Source organism: Antedon mediterranea, chromosome 3 (genome assembly GCF_964355755.1).
Source record: "Antedon mediterranea chromosome 3, ecAntMedi1.1, whole genome shotgun sequence".
Taxonomy (NCBI): Eukaryota; Metazoa; Echinodermata; class Crinoidea; order Comatulida; family Antedonidae; genus Antedon; species Antedon mediterranea.
In genome coordinates, this window is record NC_092672.1 from 30,324,822 (window position 1) to 30,347,165 (window position 22,344).

General features: G+C 34.1%; 1 protein-coding gene across 1 annotated transcript; it reads right to left on the reverse strand.

The window, feature by feature from the left end:
• Positions 1–282: 282 nt before the first annotated feature.
• Positions 283–9,567, reverse strand: LOC140045185 (A disintegrin and metalloproteinase with thrombospondin motifs 9-like). Its single transcript, XM_072089989.1, has 12 exons — positions 9,515–9,567; positions 6,985–7,097; positions 6,057–6,287; positions 5,302–5,514; positions 4,651–4,980; positions 4,147–4,475; positions 3,510–3,729; positions 3,207–3,352; positions 2,643–2,862; positions 2,113–2,266; positions 1,343–1,539; positions 283–942 (listed from the first exon to the last, which is right to left on the reverse strand). Exons 2-12 carry the CDS (start codon positions 7,075–7,077, stop codon positions 778–780), a joined length of 2,298 nt encoding a protein of 765 aa, XP_071946090.1. The 5' UTR covers positions 7,078–7,097; positions 9,515–9,567; the 3' UTR covers positions 283–777.
• Between the last annotated feature and the right edge of the window lie 12,777 nt (positions 9,568–22,344).

Genomic DNA, 22,344 nt, shown 5'->3' on the forward strand with positions numbered 1-22,344 from the left:
CAATCATACCATACAGCAAATAAACCACTAGATGATCTTAGTGTATTTAAGACCGATAGCATTGATACCAAAAACAATGAAACAAATAGATGATATAAAAATGAGTTAATTATTCTCGCTGATTGAGTATTAAATACTAACAAAAAAAAGAGCAATATTATGTTTTAATGAACTTAATACTAACTTTAGTTTTTACATTATGAGGTAGAGCATTCCATAAATTTGCACCTCTAATGTTGACCAATTAATGTCAATTTAAAATATATACACATAATATATAGCTTCTAAAGCCCTGTCTGCAATATCAAACTTTATGTGACAAACAAATGTGATGTGCCCATGGGCATGATGATGTCACATTATTACCAGGTTTGAGCATATCACTACCATATTTTGTCAAATTAGTTTGATAGTGTAGACAGAGCTTTAGGCTTGTTTGATTATATCATAAAATACCATACCATACTAAAAATAATTATTATTCATACATATAGATAACGCTGATAAAAGATAACTTTTCATAAGATTTTATACATCCTTATTATGATTACAAAAATAATAAATAAGCGTAATATAATTTACATACACATTATTTACAAGTTTTATGTACTTAATTACCATTATCCTTTTACAACCAATAATAATTTATACTTTGGGTAAATTGTAATGCTGTACTGTTTTGTCTAATACTCCTACCACATTTACGTGTACCATTGACAACAAGACTATTTATACAGTATACTGGTTTTGGTGTAGTCTGTCCATATCGACTGGCAGTTATGATTTCTGCATCATTTGCCAAGAAGCTGAGTAGCCTTTCTTACTGATGCTGGCATCGCTAACAAACGTTACTTCTACCGTATTTCCCTGAGACGTCCACTTCATTGGCATGTCTGGTACAGTGCAAATTCTGTCTATTATGCCAGTCATCATATCATAAACCTAAAAAGTTAATAAGAGAGAAGTGATTATTTAGAAAAAAATCTCTATTCATTATGAAAACAAGTATTACGACATAGGGGTCCAACCTGGAAAGCTAAAGATAGAATAAGTCTATCTAAAACAACATGGTGGAGGAAAATGGACAAAGAGAGAATAATCTAAGATGAAAGACAAGGAACGAGGAAAAATAGGCCACCACTGATAGAACCAACTACAGCATTTCGAATTGTCGTTTCAACCACCTTCACATGAATGTTGAGGCTAAGGTACTCATTTGTATCAGAAGAAAACAAAGAAAAACACATTCTAAATTGTACTGCCAAAGTTGAAACCAGCAGAAATTCCATAAAGACGATGGATATAGGTTACCGTACCAACCAAGATATATTATTTTACAAACCTCAATATAATCAAAGTTGCAGTCCGTTTCTTCTTCAATCTGCAAGTCACGGAAGTTAATTTCAATGTAGGAACCATTACCAGAGTCTGAGCTTTCTGCTACCAAGACATTCTTACAAATGACGTCATTAGGATAATTTTCTGGATACAATGGTGACGAAATGTTTCCACCTGAACCTTTCAACATCTTGCCACATTCTGAAAAAAGAATACAAAAAAGATTACATTCTGTCTTATTATAAGTATTTCATTATTTGCTTTTCGTCTGTTTTTTAGTTAGTTTTCAGCTTTTAATCGGTAGACATTGGTTTGAACCCCATGTTGATCGTTGTTCAAAGAGATCATATAGGATATACTGTTTTACCCATTATGACATGTATGAAGTAGCTGATTTTGATTGATAATTATAAAGTCTTTCTTAGTTTGGCCCTATTGGTTGGTACTTTAGTTTACCATCAGAATGAATTAATTTTTCTTTTACTAAAAGCCTCTTTGTCAAGTACCCTAATTGTGTAGCGCTTTGAACTTTTTTCTTTCTCTGAAAAAAAAAAATTGTAAGTTCTCCGCTCGAGCTCCAAAAACTTGGTAATGGATAGGAAGAGAGCGCCATCTAGATTATTATTCTGTTAATTTACCAGGTCCAGAACAGATAAATTGATCGGAAACAAATATGATGAACAGGTTAATCGGCCACAGTAACTAAATACACTTTATAGCTAGTTGGCCTCATGACATACGACCATGGATTCAGAAGGCCACCATCATTCTTACCATAGTCAATTGGACAATCGTCGAGTTTACAACCAGTTTGTGTAAACGGTTTACTACTATTACATCGGCTATCTTCAATTGTGGTTAAGTCCGTCTTATCCCACCTGCAGTCTACTGTTCTCGATTGTATGCCAAACCCACACGATGCTGAACACTGAAAATACAAATTAATGTAATGTATTGGTCTCTGACAGAAATTATATAAACTTTAGAAAACGGCCAAAACTACCGAAGTTGTAAATCGTCCACTTTTCCCTTCTGGGAAATACAATATAGACTCAGCGCATCTGTACTGCATTTGCTCAATGCATCAAGAGCATATAACTGTAGTACTTTAATACTTTGTTAATGCTTATACTATAGTATAGGCTTGACGACGGGCACAGATAAAGAAGTTTAGATTTGTTTTTATTTAGAGTAGAAATCACTCAGTTATCGCTATATAATAGGATTTGTATTTGAGTGAGTACAGTATCATTTCATTTCATGGCATGATTTCATAGCCGCTGTGATATCTAATTATTTCTTACCTCCGACCATTGAGAAGAAACCCAGAATCCATGACACCGTCCAGCGTCACATTCCTGTGTGCTGTGTGGTTTACTATCAATGTCACATTCTGTACTGATTTCATTAGTTGGACCTCCGACATACCGGTAACACGTGACAGGTCTTGTTTGAACACCAACTCCACAAGTTACGTCACATTCTTCCCAGGCATCAATTGACCAGTATGAGCCTATGAGAATGCTGTGAATAATGTGATAAAATTAAAAGTTAAATAGTGAAGTTTAAAACATGGCATGGTTTCTAATTTTATTGTGCCCATACATATTATTTTGTATCATCTCTTTTAGGACAATCTTATCCAAAGGACACTTTCCCGTGAAAGGAACGAAAGGAAATTGTGTTTGAACGCTACTGCCACACAAAATGTATAGTTTAAAAATATTTAAAACTAGAACGCCACTCCTTTTTTAGTGATCCTGCTAACAAACAAACAAACAGACAAACACATGTTATCGACTACATTATACCTCCTTGGCGGAGGTAAATTACATTTATCGGAACGAAAATGAATAGTTTGCTCTTACTCGTCACATTCGTCGTTGGCGCACTCTTCTGTTTCTGATGGGCGTTGGTCTGCGTCACAGAGATTTTCTGATATAACATTTCCATTTATACCGTTCGTACATGATATTCGGAAGCGCTGTACTCCTCCGCCACAAGTTACAGAACACTACAACATAATAAGAGCTTGTTAATCAACATGTGTTGGTTAAAAAGTTTCGTTGTAGTTTGTATATTTTTGAAAAGCATTTGGCACACGGGGCGTGCCATACATATACTTCTAGTAATTGCTATGCTACTTGTGGCAAGTCTACTATAATACTCACGTCTCCGTCTAGTTCAGCAACCCAAGTATTATCACTGTCTGGTGGACATTCGTTAGTTTCACAGTCTTCAGTTGCGTGTGGTTTCTCTTCAACTGCTGCGCAATGCTTATCTGCAACCAAGACCACAGCGGTGGTGCGGTAATCCACGCACGCGACATTACGAGTCCTTTGTCTGATTGAACAGTCACATTCACCGAAATAACCAACGACATAAGTAGGTCTAATAAGAAAGAGTGGACATTTGTTTATTTGATGATTGACAACACAAAGTAGAAACTCATTTTGCATATTTTTTTTTTAATTTCCTCCTGTTGCAGATTTGTTATCTACCATTGTAGCTTGGTTTATGGTTTTCCACCCATTTGGTAACATAATACTAAAGACATTGTGTACACAACGATAATAAGAATGTACACTTTTAAAATTACTGGTATTGTGTCGGACGGCGCCCCGTACACACTGATAGGTCGTAATATTTTTGTTGTAAGTACGGGTATTTTGTCGGCGGTCGCCGGACGGCGCCCCGTACGCAGTAATGATAGAATACAGTACTGTACAACGACAATAAAAAATGTAGAAATTGTAATTACGGGTAATGTGTCGATGGGTAGCCCACTATACGTGTATAAAACCATACCTTTCAATGGATGGATCAACTACGTATTCTGTTGTAGCCTCCTCATTGATGTAAAGTGTTGTTTGTTTAAATTCTAAGGTAGTTGCTTGTGCAATTGTCGTTGTGATTTGTAACATGGTCGTCTGAGATGGCGTTGCAAGTGGAGTTGTTTCTTCAATCGTTACAGTCGTTGATTCGCCAGGGCATGATGAAAGTCCTTCACAAACAATAATTTCATCTGGTTTGGTCCCAGGGCAAACGCTGTCATCGACGTGGGAATGGGCACCATTGATTGTCTGAACGCATAGTACATGACGTGACCGGGTAGCGTAGCCACATGTAGCAGAGCACTGTAAAAAGAGGTGATAGCAAATTTTAGTTAGAGATTCATTCACGCGCTTCCTTGAAACATTTATACTATTTATAGTAACATTACGTCATGTTAATCGAAATCTTTTTAAAGTTATGTTTCCCCGGTAAAACATGTTTAAACGAGTTTAAGAGTCTAGAAAAGTTTTTACATACTTCACCAAACGATCCCTCGATGTATCTTATCTGGATATTTGGATCTTGAGTTGGTGTTTGAGTGGTTGTTTGTACTGGTGGTTGAGTTGATGGGGCTTGGGTGGTCGAAGCTTCAGTTGTTGCTTGGACTGGTGGTTGAGTTGATGGTGCTCGGGTTGGTGCTGATGTTGTACCAATGGTTGGATCACACGGTTCCATGTTGCATATCTGTTCTGTGCTAGGTTTAACCGCCTTACAGTCAGTGTCTTGTGCGGGGTAAGCGTAGCTCTCATCTCTCCCGACACATATGACTTGCCTAGTTTGTAGTCCACCATCACATTCTGCAGAACACTAGAGAAAATAAAAGGTTGTCAGGACGATCGGGACAACGGACGATTAGGCTCAAAACAGTTGGGCCCGATCGTCGTATTTGTCTTTTCCTCAAATAGAACCGATAGAACTGGAGGAAGTGCACATATTATGATATTCTTATCATATTTCAATAGTGAAAAAAGGAAACACGACTACCGGAAAGAGCAAGTCTGTGGCTATAGACTTTATTTAAACAAAGCACCAGTTTTATTACAAGTCTGAAGTTTCTTATAGGCGACCATCGTAACAACCAATCTACTCGCTCTATTGTTTAACATAACATTACATAACATAACTCACCACATCCCAATCGCCCAAAAAGTAGTCGTATGTGACTCCTGAATCGGATACTACTGGATCGGATGGACAATCATCAGTGTTGCAGTCTTGTAGTTGTTCAGGTTTTGGTCCTAGGCTATCTAAACCTTCACAGAATACACTTGAAATCGGAGATCCGTTTGCTGTACAGCCTACAATGCGACTCTGGAATCCACTTCCACAAGATTGTGAACACTGCAAATATAAATGTAAAAGTAGCTGCTGTAAATGTGGTGAATAAAAAGTGTCTTGAAGCTTTTTGTCCCTTGCACTTAGCTTAATTGACCAATCACAAGCATTAGGTGAGATTATTCATCGCCTAAGTTGATCACATTATTCGTGCTGCGCTTACGTACTTACATTGCGTCATAGTGAAAACCAAAATAAACGACGCATACAACTATTTTCACCTTTCCAGTGTCTCCTTCCGTCGAACAGCCAACAAACGGCGCTAATTATAGAATTAAACATTCAATCAAAATAATGTAATATAATACACTACTAACAAACCACTTGATTCTCTTGGAACATTTCGTAATACAGCATCACATATGTTTCACATGAATCGCTAGTATCATAGACCATAACACTTAACCTTACATAATACGGGCACCACATATGAAATATTGACGTATGTGGCGATATAGCACTGATAATCGTGTACGCGAACTACCGTATTAGACTATCATAATGCGTTATGCCCAAAAGGCTTTAAATGTATTGACGTAATATCTTACCAATCCCCAATCATATGAGACCCATTCGTAGTCTACTGCTGGAGTAGGAGAAGTGGTTGGTGAAGATGTTGCGATTCCTGTTAATCCGCATACTCCTGCAAAGCACTGCTGCCAATTAGATGGCTTTGTGACTCCTGCGCAGTTTATTTCACTTTGTACTTGCGTAGTCCCGACTATCACACAAGTAACCTGACGGAATCGCCATCCGTACCCACACTCTGTTGCACTACACTGTTATGGAAATAAAAGGAATGCATTGAAATAATATTGTATATTATATGTAATATTATGTAATAATGTAATATTATGTAATAATATTTAATATATGTAATATGTAATATATGTAATATTATGTTACATTATGTAATATAGTAATAATATGTGATATATGTAATATTATGTAATAATGTAATATTATGTAATAATATGTAATATATGTAATATTATGTAACATTATGTAATATAGTAATATGTAATATATGTAATATTATGTAATAATGTAATGTTATGTAATAATGTAATATTATGTAATAATGTAATGTTATGTAATAATGTAATATTATGTAATATTATTGAGTGTTTTTGATTTTTGATTTTATCTGTTTTAAATGTTGTTTTAAATATTGTTATAATTGTATTTTGTAGGGGGTTGTGGACAATTTCGTGTTATGACGCATTGTTGCTGTCGCAACCCCCCTTGACCGATTGTGTCAAATGAATAAATGAAATGAATGAATGCAATGGCCAAGTTTGGTAATGACGGCTACACCTTGGCACCCATCCGAACGTTTGATATTAATTATATGGTTATTTTGATTTAGTTCTATAAACACCTATAATTCCGTTATTAAGGGGACACTTATAATTGGGTCTTGAGATTCTACTGCAATTGTACTGATATATGAATTTAGAGTAGTAGATAAAATACCTGTCCATATTCTTCGATACGCCATTCGTATTCTACTTGGCCATATACCACGGCTACCACAAACACAAGTACAAAAGTCTTCAGTTCAAACATCACGATTATGTTAATTTAATCTACAAACACAAATAATGACAATAAATAATGTATAATCATTAAATCATAAATACATCGTAAAACATCGAAAAGAAGCCCATCTTGAAAAAATCTCGAATGCCCATTTAAAATAAATCATCCTTGGCTTTTTTTAAAGAATGTATGGTCTTCTCGAGATATTTTATTTTTAATTAACTTCTCACTAAGAAGTAAATTAAAAAAAATATACATAACACATATTAAGTAAAGGATGGGACTAACGTTTGGTAAACACCTCTAAAACGGACCAGTCCCAATTTCACAATGAGCCCAATTATGATCAGTGGCTGCGTATGTGTATTACAGTACAGTGGTACATCGGGGACATCTAAAATGTCACATTATTACGCCAAGTATTCATTATTTCTGCCTTAATTGCAAAGGAAAAAATTAATGTGGGCCTACCCCCTACACGATACTATATAGGTTTATGTTTTGAATGACAAATGAACTAATAATGAAAAAACATAGTTAAGAGTTAAGGTGTTGGTTGATATAAGGCAAACATTAAGAAAAAGAGTCATAATTTAATCACCTTAATTTAAGGGAAGTATTTGGAGATTATATAACATTATTAAAAGCTCTAGAGGCCAAGTCTACTACCGCGTTTGAAACCATCCGTTTTTGTATGAACTTCCTAACATACCCGGACCCTAAAGGATCTTACTGACTGCACCCTTATCATACAACACCAAGCCCTTTCCTTTCCTTTTCGAATTCAGTCCGATAGGCCTACCCATTTAAACTGTGAGCAATCCTTCGATATTAGGCCACTTCTGTAATCCTAGCTTCAAGCAGTGAATGCAGACACTGCCTCTATTGTTGAATTCAAAATGATTAGGCCTACCCGTACGGATTTATGGTCGCTAAATTAATTAGGGAATTTGGCACTATAAATATTGTCGCATTGTCCGGTAAATTTTGGCACCAATTCTTGAGCTTTTCGCGACTAAGGACATTGGCAAATATTTACATATTATTGTTTCTATTATTACGGTGATATTTCTGACAGTTGTGTAGTTATAAATAAATGGCCTAAAGATAAAATAAATGAAGGCACCATTGCCTGGAAGGACTCAAATAATACACTAAAAAAAAAACAGTAATTAAATTTAAAAAAAAAACAGCAATTAAAACAATACATTGTTAACGCGTGTGTGGTCACTGTGAAGTTGAGTGATTTTCCAGGATAGAATTTCGGGTGAACATGCAACAAAAATCTGAGTTACAAAGGAACTATTAAGTAGAACTTGAACCGTACGAGACCCTTAGTTGAAAAGCATGTTTTTGAAAGTGTAACATCTAGTCCACGGCAGCGCCTTGATCACTTTAGTGGATATGTGCGCTTTACAAATCTTACAGGCCTATATTATTATTAAGAACAGATACTGAATATACATAATTAAGCAAATGCCAAAGATACACTAACTCGGTATGTATAAACATGAAATCTCTTCACTAAAAAAAATCCTATTTTAGTGTGATTTTACATTTTGTATTAAGGCCTATGGAGTTAACTCTTCCCTGATGGAATATTTATTCTGAAATAAAGTGATCAATTCAATTCAATAACGCGGAATACTGCGGTTTTACCGATACATTTTTTTTCTTGCTTAACTAGACGTGTTATTGATACGAATGGATTTGCATACGTAGGGAAAGCAAGGTTGGCGGGAATGATAAGTCGATCAATAACTTAGCCGACAATGATTCCAATCGATCACAGTTGCCATGGGCGGTACAGCGGAGAATAGTTGTTACAGGCTACACCTTTGATTCGGAAAAATTAGAACGAGTCAACTAAACAAGTAAAACTGATAATTATCAGTTGTGTATCGGTTCTAATAACATGCCCAGTAGGCCTTCCGAAAGTAGGTTCTATTTAAAATATATGACTAAGAATTTTGTACTGAAAAAAATCATGCTACCTGATATTGGGGCAAAACCATTTTTACCAAACCATTACAAAAAAACAATTTTGAAAACATATACAAAAATCATAATACAAAGAACCGGCTACTTTTGTACACATCTATTATCTAAATATATTAACATATAAAAATAATTTGTTGAAATAAAATCGAAACCAAATCGATTACTGTACTTATGTTGTTAGAATTCAAATAGCTTAATAGTACGGTATAGTATAGATATTATTATGAACATTGTTTTGACTTTCACCACATCACCTAATGATATTTAAAATACAGTATAAAAGATTTTTTTCTGTCTGATTTCAACATCACATTGACAGTACAAACGCTTTTATTGTTATCACCATCATGGTAAAAAATAACAATATCAAATAACTTGAAACAGTATAACTGTTATAAGCCATTAAACAAATCTGTAATTTCTATATAGGAATTATCAATATAAATAAATAGTACAATCTTACCTTTGATAGAAAATTTAATCTTCAAACAGGTTCCTCGCAACAATTCTGCAAATAGTTAAATTCTGAGATCGACTCAATATATAAGCTCATAAAGGCTCCACCCTTTTGATTAACCGTGAGTAACCGCACACTTGCGACCAATCACAGCGCTCATACAACCACTAAATTCTGAACGTTTACTTAGTGTCGCAGCAATACAATAAGTGCTCCTTCGTACAATAACTTCACATACATGGGTGTAATTATAAAATACCAAACATATTTGTTGGTGACAGGTTCGGAGTGGTACCGTATTCTTATCGATAGCGAGGTTCTAGAAAACTTATTATCTTAGAATATTAATAATATAATTGACAGTTAAACGAGCCTTATAAGGTTTGGCTGTTGAAAATTAAATTCTACAATATTAGTAGTGGAATGTCAGGGTAAAAATGAGAAGCACGTCCAGTGTCCCCTCTAAAATCAAGATTTAAAATCCTTTTATGAGAAATTTTACTTGGAAAATGCTTTCTGTTCTTTACAGTCTCAACTTCAATCGTTATTTTCTGTTTTCATTCTGTACGTCCCGGCTACTATTTTTTTCTATCATTTAAAAAAAAGAAATAAAAAACAACCACACTGTGCTCAAGGATCATAGAAAAAAAACCGACGAAAATTGTCATATTTAATTTAAAAAAAAACAAGTTATGATAATACAAACGGAAACCTTTTAATCCATAATTGTTCATGTACAATCATCCAATAATTGTTAATATCTCATAGTTATTATATACAAATTAGGACCTTACCTTAAATAGTATGTCCTGTTAAGGAGAGTACCGGTAGTTAAAGTTTATGTAGAGATAACAACAACCTATTAAAAACTATAGTTTAGTATTTTGACTTTAAATATAAGATTTAGACACATTTTCAACTGTTAATCATTGATATTATTGTGCCTATACATTTTTTCTTAGCGGAAAAAAGTTTGATCTTTCCCTAGAATGTTGGTATGCCTGGTCTAACTTGGCAACATGTACAAACTCTTATAGTAATTCTAGGCTTAAATCTGGGTTATTGTCAATAATACCTTGAATGTATTCATCATCCTATGAGTTAAGAACAATTACATAGCCACTACCCAGTGATTCAGTATTGTCAATACTGTACAGCATTAACAACAAACCACAGACTTGCAAACAATAAAAGGGTATCCCTTCCGTTTGAATCATCATGTGCGAGTCAAAGGAGCGATGACGTCACGTTTATTCAATAGAACCAATTGTTATAAATCGGTTTACTGGAAAACTACCTCGATCATTTCAATAGTGACGGATGACTAAGTAATCAATATTTACATTTGGCAACGCTTTTGAAAATAGAATTATGAAATTATTATAATTATTTTTATGATATTGTATTAAACCAAGTACATTGTAGACTAATATCTATTACTTCTGAGTGCCTTTGATGTTGTATTCCAGATTTTGTATCTGTCCGCGTTGGCTTACACTGCTATTTAGCCTTATTTAATAAAGTACTAAGTATCCTAATATTCAGAACCACAATCTTCCTTGCATTGACTCGATCACTTTTTAATTAACCATTGATTAATAAAGTTGTTGGTTATTACGCTTTAGTGACAGTTATGTCGTTTATTTCCATGATAGACCTACAAGTTATTCATTGCTATTTTATTTATTTATTTAGCATTTATTTAGTTCATCTCTTACTCATATTAGCAGGATAATATTATATTAATTGTTTTTATTAATTTAAAAAAAAAATGTTAAACGTATTTTGACAAAATAATATTTTCAAATCTTTATTTGTTTCGTAGCATGGATGCATGAAAAACTAATTTTCCTTTACAGAACATACAGAATAAACATTTTTAGTATAATATGTCTTTTTTGAAAAGGCTACAGTAAAACGGGAGTACTTATTACTTCGAACGTTTCAATCTCTAGATTTTATCGACTGACTGTTGACAAGCAATCTGGTCAAAGCATTGAATCTCTATGTAATATATTTCATTCTCACAATCTTCATATTTTTAATTACCACAATTTACAAAATGGCTATACATTAAACAAATTATCACATATAAAAGTATTTCATTAAGTAATGTTGGGGTGATAAAATAAGAAAAATAGTAACAGGTTTACCAGCATGTACCTCAACCTGAACTGAAATCTTATAAACAAAAATATGTAATTATTCAAGAATATTCTGTTGTATTTTAATAAATATATTAATATCTTGTTTAGAAATTTGTTTAGGTTTTGTTTCATCGGAAGTAACGTAAAATACGTTAAAATAATACTGTAGTAAAATCAAGGTTTAATAACCACTGGAAACAATGGGTTTTGAAGTATCTGATTAACACTGCTTTACCTGGTAGGCGCTGAAGCTTTTGTTGTGGGGAACAATCGGTTTTTGTAGAAGGTCCTTTCTCTATGAATGAACTGAAAAAACAATAGCCGCGGTGTGTAGTTGGTACGCCGGCAGTGAGTACAATTCTATGGAATGTCATTTTACGATTTTATTTATTTACTTCTCACGTACGAGTTAGTGATATCTTTGGCTTGTTGAGTGTAGTGACTTATTCCTTTGTCCAAAACTCAGTTTGTAAATATTATAAAGAGAGGTGCATGTGTGTTACTGGGATTGGGGTTGATTTCGAAACATTTATTTTCTTCTTTTAACATCATATTAAATAGAAAACAATTGAGTTAAAGAGTAAGGTTACACATTGAAAGTACAGCGGAATGTTTGGTTTGATTTTAAATATTAGTACCAATTTTATTATTTAGCAACATCCTGTAAAGTGCGTATATACATTGAGTTAATATTTGTGTGATACACATAGATCAATATCAATCAATCAATTTATTTGGAAATTGCACCTTTACATCGGTGGCACACACAGGAAGTGGTGCATCCATATTGAACACAATTAACATAAAATGACGGATACGGATACTTAAGCTAATTTAAATTAAAATTAGTACTATATACTGTATTTGTCTGACATGAGTTGATACATTTTAGTTAAATATATTTATATATATACATAAAGAGGAAGTAGTAACAAAAATAATTGTTGATGAGGATATTAAATTTATCATGATAGTTAATATTGAATTGTGATACAAAATAATATATAAAAATACATTCACATAAAGTCATAAGTTAATACGAAAAAAAATCTTAACTACACTTTAACTAAAAAAAAAAAAAATTTATTTCGTTACTCTATTTACAGTTATACATTAGTAGTACCAGACTGGTATTCGTAGTACAGTACACGTGTATATCACGTGTTTATGCAAGGAGTTATAACTCCTTGATTTTAATGACTTTTAACAGAACTAAACTTTAAATCAGTGTTAATTTATTTTCAAAAATATGGTCAAATGTCTAACATTTTGAATTCAAATTTGCTAATAAAGTATTGAACTTAAGAAGCACGGTATCTGGTGATGCCTGTAAAGAAATATATTCGAAAGCAGTGTTCTGCCAATATAGGCCTAATCAACTTCCGGCAAATTAGGCGAAGTACCGAATTATTGATGTACTATGTAACAATCTAGAGTACACAAAATGTCAAATAACATTTGTCTATCCGATTGACAAATAGCCTTCGATTGCTCTTGGTCTATGTTTTTGATGGCTAGGCATAATCTATCACTACTAGATCTGTTTTTTAATATATACTTTTCTTACACCATTTTTAATATCGATTGGAGCCAATTTAGTCTCTTGCTGACAAAACCTGCTTCGGGAGAACACTTGGAAGAGACCTCTCTTAATCATTTAACAATAACGAACACATCAATTATCTCAATATTCGGGAGTTTCTAAAAATATTCCAAATATTCTTTCAAATATTCAGAATGCCCAACTGAATTTTTCAAATTTTTTCCTTCGCGTTTACAAGAGCCTAATCTTCTTACACAACATTGGTACCGGTCTCTCTTATTGTACGGAAGAAATCCGATAATATATGTATTGGTTGTTCTATTCATGTCACCGGGGAGTTTCCTCCATTATTCATCAACATGTTTGTATTTATTTATATCAATTGGATCACCGTTCAATGTATATTGACTTTGGTGTTAACAAATTAACATTTATTTATTTATTTAAGGTATAAAAAACATCAAATTCCAACCAGCAGCAAGAGCTGAAAGGGTTGGATTACAATCATAAACTGAGAAGAAATGAGAACAAATAAAAAAGAAAAGTTAGTTTTACCTCCCCTTCTTTTATCTATTATTGTGGAGCCGAAATATATATTAATAATATTATATTCAGTTATTTTTTCATAAATACCGTATTATTCAAATAAACGCCCGCTTTGAATAAACGCCTTCCTCGAATAACCTCCCCCCATAGAAAAGCATTTTGAATAAACTCCTCGGGCTTTTATTTTTTCTTCGAATAAACACACCGCCACATGCATATTATATACATTTCTGTTTGTAGTAGAATTTATTAATTGACAAGATAATAATATACAGTTTACAAATCATTTCGATACAATTCTTACTGTATATTATCACTTTTCGATATTAAATGTGTTACCATTACACCCAAAACATTAACGCCTCCTCGAATAAACGCATACCTTGAATAAACGAATAATTCGAATAAATAAGGTATTGGAATAATCGTTCAAATTATTGTATGATCTCGATTGTGTTCCGAGGTATGTAAACGTTAAATAAACATTTTATACCGTATACAAAATAATCGGGAATAAAACTGGAATAATCGTGTATATGTTCAAATGTGTGTAAACGTTAAATGAACATTTTAAACTAATATTCTAATTCAAATTATGGCCGTAATGCAAACATTTCTTTTTTTATTTGCCCTAACGTTTACTATGTAGCATAAAGAAATAATTATAACTCTAAGTAATCTTAAACATTATACAGTACTGTACTGTCAACAACAGGACGACTGGTGGCGCTACACAGCGTCACCAATAATAAACCTAATTCTTAATAAAATTATTAAGAATTACACATTGCATTTTTATTATAATTATATTTGTTTTCACAAGTTATTATTTTTTAATTAATAATTAATAATGTTCACTATGGGTTGAATATGATTTTAGTGTTTTATTTAACCATACAAGTGTATGTCGTAAGCTTAAGGAAGCTAAGCTTATTAATCATTATTTAATAATTGAATATTTTCACTGTTTTGTCTCCACTATTTGCCACTGCTACTCTACGTGGATTGTGAGATATGATGCATAATCCTCGAGGATAGTTGATTCCATCGTCTGCTTTATCAATCCTTTTAATAAACTTTCCACTATTACTGAATAGCCGTAGTTTGTGGTCACTTGATATTATGATGCTGTCATTATCATCAACTACTACTCCTTTAGGGTGCTTTACCTTACCATCTACATCGCCCTCACCGACAAGAACTTTAATAAACTTTCCTTCATTATCAACTATTTTTAAACAGCTTTGGTCATAGTAAAGTGCAAGAATATAATATCCTTGTCTTGTAAGGTTGACATCAATGATATTTATAAATCCAGAACCCGTAGTATCACATTGTGCTATTTTCTTAATGTGTTTGCCACTTTCAATGTTAAACATGGCTAAATTCTTATTATTAGCTACATACATGACACGTGATGCTTCATCCACATGAATACCACATGCATTTGTCAACTCTCCCTTACCAAATAATTTAACCACCTCACCATTCATAGTGCATAACGTGATACAGTTATTACCTCGATCATTGAATGCTATGTTACCATTGTTCATTAAGAACATTCTGTTGACACACACACCTTCTGATAGTGTAACCTGACCAATGTATTTACCTGATTGATGGTATTTTTAAATGACATTGTCCCAACATGAAACAAGCAAGCAATCGTCTCCATATTTAACTACATTACGAACACCACGCCAACTATCCGAGGCTGTTTGTATGCTGTTTAATAATCCATCTTTCTCTACTCTAATATTCATTGGTGATAGTTTCTCCTGTTGGTTGTGTCAATGTAGCTTTTATGTCATTTGCATGTATTTCACATTCGTCAGTTTTTATTATTTTAACATAAATTGCTTGACCAGTTGTCATCATTGATAGGACGTATAGAACGACACGGACGTGTTTTTAATCGTGCTCCTCAGTGTGTTTGGAATTTCAGTTGTTCCTTGTGAATTTGACTTTGCTTTGGTGTTTTGGATGTTTCCAGTCGTTATTATTTCACTTGTGAACATTCTTGATGGTATTTATGTTTGATCTGTGGTCCAATTTCGTGAATTTTAGATGTTTTTTGATGTATTTGTGCCATCGGAACTAAGGAATTCCGGATCACGCCGTGATTTGCATTTCGCGCCAAACCAGCTGCTGTAGTACGGTGTAGTACACTGACTCGCTAGTTGATTAGCTGTACCGGTACAACAAACACAAATCTGGACCTATTTGAATTGCCTTATTTAACAACATAATGGCTCTATTTAGTTGTTTGATGACATTACTCTGCACATTATTTCTGAGATCAATCATATTTCAACCAGGTTCATTTGATTGTCTGGTTCGTCAACTCAGCTATCATAACGAAAATGTTCACTATAACATCCGTGTCGGTGAGTCATGTTCTCTTTTTTTGCATACATGTGCTAGCATCAATAACACCACAAGAAAACGATATATAAGTAGGCCTGTGAGATATTACGCCAATCATTATTCGACTTTTAACCTATGTTTGTTGGTTAGTGGCGACATTCATCCTCACCCAGGCCCAGAGCTGAGCAAGAGCCAGCATATTGGAAACGGTAATAGTACGAAGAATACATGTGAATCTTGCGCTAAAACGACGAGACGCAATAAAAAATGTCTGATTTGCTGTGAATGTCATCACATATTTCATATCAAGTGCATACCTATGAGCAGCGATAGTTATGTGTTTTATCAAGATAATCCATGGGCGTGTAACATCTGCTCCCTACCACAACTATCGGACTCATTTTTTTACAACTCATTGATCAACAACAGTATATTGTCACTTGCATCCAGCAATACATCAACTGATTCTTCCATCTTTGAAACTAACCTTATTCAAGTTGCTTTATTTAACGCCAGAAGTGTGGTGAATAAGATCGAAGAATTCCATGCGCGTATCGCAATTGATGAATTGGACATATTGATTGTCACAGAAACGTGGCTGGACTCCTCTATTGATAGTACGGAACTGTTTCCAGACTCATTCGTTGTGTACAGAAAAGACCGTTCAAGACACGGTGGTGGTGTTCTGTTAGCTTTGAAGAACGCATTTAAATCCTCTATTGTTGACTTTCCTACTAACATTGAGGTCAAAATTATTGAAATAACTGTAAATAACAATTTTAACGTTTTAATATGTGCTGTTTATAGGCCACCGAGTTCAAATGACGATTGGCTCAATCAATTCCACGATGTCGTTGATTTTATCCTATCTATTTTACATAAGTACTGTGGTATAATTTTAACTGGTGATTTTAATTATGATTACGGTGTTGATAGTCCCTTAGTTTATAAGAAATTTAAAGAAATTATTGCTCCACTTGATACTATACAATTTGTTGATTTTTTTACTCGTGTATCTAACACCAAAAGTAGCATTATTGATCTGGTCTTGTGCAATAACCCTGACATTGTATGTAATTTCAGAAGTAATCGTTGTCTTAGTACAAGTGACCACCTTGGGGTTTATTTTAATATTAACGCTAGATGCAGTAAAGTTAAACCTGTAGATAGATATTATTATCAATATAGTAAATGTGACCATGACGATCTTTTTACAACGTTGGGGGCGGTTCCTTGGGGACTGTGCCTGGAACAATCAAACTGTGAGGAAATGTGGGAAAATTTTAAAGACCTCTTTCTCGCCACTATCAACGATTGTATCCCTAAAGTCAAAAGTAAAAAAAGAAACAGGCCAGCTTGGATAACTCAAGAAATGGTTATCATGGCTCGTAAAAAGAAACGAATGCTAAAAGAGGCTTATCGTCATCCTCATAACCCAAGTAAGATGGACAAATATAGAAAGTTTAGTAATAAATTAAGAAACCTAACAAAAAAAGCTCATTTACAATATATTAGGAAATTAAGTGCCGCCGGTGTAAATGGTGACTCCAAACGTTTTTTTAGTTATGTTAAGACTAGGCGTAAGACTGGACAAGTCAAAAACTTTGTTTTTAACGGTATACCCTTGGTTTCCGATATTGATGCGGTAAATGCATTTTCCACATTCTTTGCGTCAAACTTTAACGAACCTAATCGTAATTTCAATGTTAACCATGAGATCTGTAATTGTGTTCACCCAGATATTGTTCCCCTTAATAACATTAATATTACTGAAAAAACTATTTTCGAGGCTCTGTTGTCATTGAAACCCAACAAATCCCCTGAACCAGACGGGATTACACCTAAAATGTTATCCATGTCAGCTCCAATTATTGCCCCAGTGTTGTGCAAAATGTTTAACAAGTTCGTAACGGATGGCTTTGTACCAAAAGATTGGAAACTCGCGAATGTCACTCCTATTTTTAAGTCAGGTAATCGGAACGATGTTAATAATTATCGACCCATATCGCTATGTTCTATTATAGGTAAGGTTTTTGAACGTATTATAGCAGATAACATTCTTTTTCATCTTCAATTTTTTGGATTTATAAGTCCCACGCAACACGGGTTTTATCCAGGTAGATCGTGTATTACACAGGCCTCAGCGTTATATCATGATTGGTCACAAACAATGGATGTTAGACAACCTCCTGTAATTGATGCAATATTCCTTGATTGGGAGAAGGCCTTTGACCGTGTTCCCCATGATTTAGTAATCAAGAAACTGCACAACATGGGAGTATGTGGATCTCTTCTAAAGTGTCTTCACTCCTTTCTCAGTGACAGATTCCAACGTGTTGTTCTTAATAAGGAGCATTCTGATTGGGATAGAGTGGGCTCGGGTGTTCCTCAGGGATCCGTGTTAGGCCCGCTTCTATTTAATCTCTTTGTTTATGACCTACCTCTAAATACCTCTTCTGTTATGAAGCAGTATGCAGACGATACAGTAATTTATAAACCTGTATTCAGTCGTCATGATGCACTTACCTTACAACAGGATCTTTGTAAAATTTCCAAATGGTGTGAGGATAATAAAATGAAATTAAATGCAAAGAAGTGTAAAGTCATGCACATAACTAGGAAACGTAATTATATCCCTCATTTTATTTATACAATCGAATCCAATCCCCTTGAAGCTGTTAATTCACATAAATATCTTGGTAATAACTTCTCACGTGATTTAACATGGTCTGCTCACGTTAATGATGTATCGATGAAATCTATGAGAATGCTTGGGTTTATCAAACGGTTTGTAGGTTTCAATGACACCGAAATTTTACTACGACTTTTTAATGCACTATGTCGACCTGTTATTGAATATGGTGCTCCTGTGTGGGATCCACATCAAAAACAACATAATATAGCTATTAACAAGTCATTAAGACGGGTTACTAAATTGCAATAGGTGTGGTGAATTTTGTCCAAGATGGGGAAATTTCTGTCCAGAATGGGGAAATATTTTGTCCAGAATAAGGACAAAAGCGATAGGTGGCGCTATAATCGTGTCCAAGATGGGGAAGCTGTCCAATATAGAGAAATCCGATTTGTCCAAAATGGGGAAATTTCTGTCCAAGATGGGGAAGTGGTGGCGCTATATCGTGTCCAAAATGGGGAAATTTCTGTCCAGGATGGGGAAGTGGTGGCGCTATATCGTGTCCAAAATGGGGAAATTTCTGTCCAGGATGGGGAAGTGGTGGCGCTATATCGTGTCCAAAATGGGGAAATTTCTGTCCAGGATGGGGAAGTGGTGGCGCTATATCGTGTCCAAAATGGGGAAATTTCTGTCCAGGATGGGCTTATGCTGTATCAAAAATAGGCAAGCTGTCCATATAAAGAAATCAGATTTGTCCAAAATGGGGAAATTTCTGTCCAGGATGGGGAAGTGGTGGCGCTATATTGTGTCCAAAATGGGGACATTTGTGTACAGGATGGGGAAATGCTGTGTCAAAAATAGAGAAGCTGTCCAATATAGAGAAATCCGATTTGTCCAAAATGAAGAAATTTGTGTCCAGAATGGGGAAATACTGTGTCTAAAATAGCGAAGCTGTCCAATATAGAGAAATCCGATTTGTCCAAAATGGGGATTTCTGTCCAGGATGGGGAAGTGCTGTGTCCAAAATAAAGAAGCTGTCCAATATAGATAAATCCGATTTGTCCGAAATGGGGAAATTTCTGTCTAAGATAGGGAAGTGCTGTGTCCAAAATAGAGCTGTCCAATATAGAGAAATCCGATTTGTCCAAAATGGGTAAATTTTGTCCAGAATAGTCATAGTCATAGTCATAGTCATATATACTTTATTGCCATTTAAAAAATAGAAATGTGATTTGAAAACTGGCAAAATACAAAAATATAAAATACAATTTACAAAAACACACACAAAAAGTTAAGAGGCTAAAAATTGTTAAAATTAGATAAAAATTATCGGTTACATTTTACCTTTGTACTCTGGAGTTATATAAGTGTATAGCATTAGGTACAAACGAGCACCTAAACCGTTTTGTTTTGGAGTATTAAGTGTACGTAGTCTTATGCCAGAATTCATGAGAGCAAATTGTTTGTGAAGAGGATGTGTTTCATCATCAATGATACTTTTTACTTTTTTTTAACACATTTTCTTTATACAAGGATTCAACATCAGGTAAGTGCTCTCCTACTAGTCTAATTGCTCTATTTCCTATTCGATTAAGTTTAATTTTATCTTTTTGCATTGTATTACCATAAAAACAAACATTACAAAAAAGTATTACACTGAGAATTACAGAGTTATAAAACAATTTAAGTATAGTTTTGTCAATTTGTAGGTACTTCATTTTTCTTAAAATAAACATCCTTTGGTTGGCTTTGCATGTGGCTTTATTTACATTATCTATATATAAATTTACGTAAGGGCAAAATTAGATAAATCGCGGTTTATTTCTGGAATTTTTACTCGATGGTATATAAAGTTGGTTCGTACTTTCGGTACTGATTTTCACCACCTGATGTAACCCTGTTTACTAATTAAATTAAGTTAGATAATTAGTTATTGACGATTAAAACGAATTTAGGTTCAACGATTTGCCCCAAATAGGGGTGTTTTCCGATCGTGGTATACACTGTCTAATTGATGTCCATCTTGAAAAATACCCGCAGACAATAATGCGAGGAGGCTTCGCATTTTCCTATCTCTTCCTACGATAATTGTTTTTAATCGCTGAAAACCGGTTGAACAGCTAGAGTACAGCATCATAATGTTGAAGACAGGCCGATTTTCTTTAAAAAAATTCTATTTTGATAGATTTAATATACGTTTATGCAAATGTATTGTTTTGAAATGAATGGAACATTCCAATCTCTGTTCCACAACTGTCTATTCCCTCAGGCGTCGTAAAGGCAAGTACTGTATACTCATAACAGAAATTCGATCCATTTTTTTTTTCAATCTGTGCTGCAGAGGTTGGATATAGATTTTTTTTAACGGATAATGAGCTAGCGTTTTCATTCGCCGTATATTATGTACAAATCTTTATTATTGCAGTTAAACCACGCACGTGACATCATCACCCTTCCCTCACTGGCATGAGTAGCGTTGTAAAGCCAGTAGAGGATAGGCCTACGGTGCATCACATGCCCTAAACGCAGAACAACTTTGGTGGGTAGGGTTAGGAACCAATTAAGTATGAATTGGCTCTAAGAAACAATTGAAAACCATTAGGCCTACTAATTAAGTTGACTTAGATAATTTAATATTTATTGACGATTAAATCGAATTTATGATTTGCCACGAATAGGGGTGGTTTTCACAAATTGTTTTACATTATATAAACATATTATACACGTCGTAGTGATGTATCGTTACATTATATTTCAATCGACTAGGACGGTGATAGTTTCAACAAAGTGTTACATCGCAATGTTTTACTGTGTTTAGTGGTATATTATATGAAAACAATTAATATTTCGTTACTACATGGATAAAGAATATATTTAAAAATTGTTCCTCTTTGCACCCATCCTCTTTCCCATCCCTCAACCCTAATGTTACATACAAAACACAAATTAAATTTGTTTAAATTTTACTTAAACAATTGGTCTCATTTTGTGACAAGTTTCTCTTTCGGAAGTAATTCCCAGGGTGCTACTTTTAGTTCAGTACATAAATCACAGTGCTATTTATTCGTTCCTGTAAACGACATGTATTATTGTCCTGCGGTACGTGCATTTGAAATCGCCAATTTTTTAACGCTGAAATTATTATGTATTCGAGAACCATCTGTGGGCACGACCTAGATGGTACGCGAGCGAAGCGAGCGTACCATCTAGTTTATCCAATTTAGCTTATTGTCAATTATACAACCCAGATATTTGTACTCATTTACTACTTCAATCTCATTTTCATTTATAATCAGAGGTTCTAAGGGTTCTTTAATTTTCCTAAAATCAATTTGCATTTCTTTTGTTTTCTTTATGTTTAGTTTCAGGTTGTTATTGCAGCACCAGTGATGGGGGGGGGGGGGGGGGGGGTTATTCCCCTTTTCTTTAATTGGAGGACAGGGCCTAAAAGTAGTGAAAGTAAGTGCTTAACTAGTTTGATGTCCTATCTTTTGCAATACAATTTGGGAAATTCTACTGTTTATTATTAGGTCTTTTCAAGAATAGTTTGTTTAAAATCACATACAGTAATTATTTATCATATCTAAGAGTGATATAATAT

Excerpts from the sequence above, each read along its gene's own strand:
- LOC140045185 (XM_072089989.1), bottom strand. The coding sequence starts at position 7,077 with ATGTTTGAACTGAAGACTTTTGTACTTGTGTTTGTGGTAGCCGTGGTA. Across the intron at positions 5,515-6,056 it reads TCTCATATGATTGGGGATTG|TGTTCACAATCTTGTGGAAG; the intron begins GTAAGATATTAC and ends TTATATTTGCAG. Across the intron at positions 2,863-3,206 it reads GCCAACGACGAATGTGACGA|CATTCTCATAGGCTCATACT; the intron begins GTAAGAGCAAAC and ends CATTATTCACAG.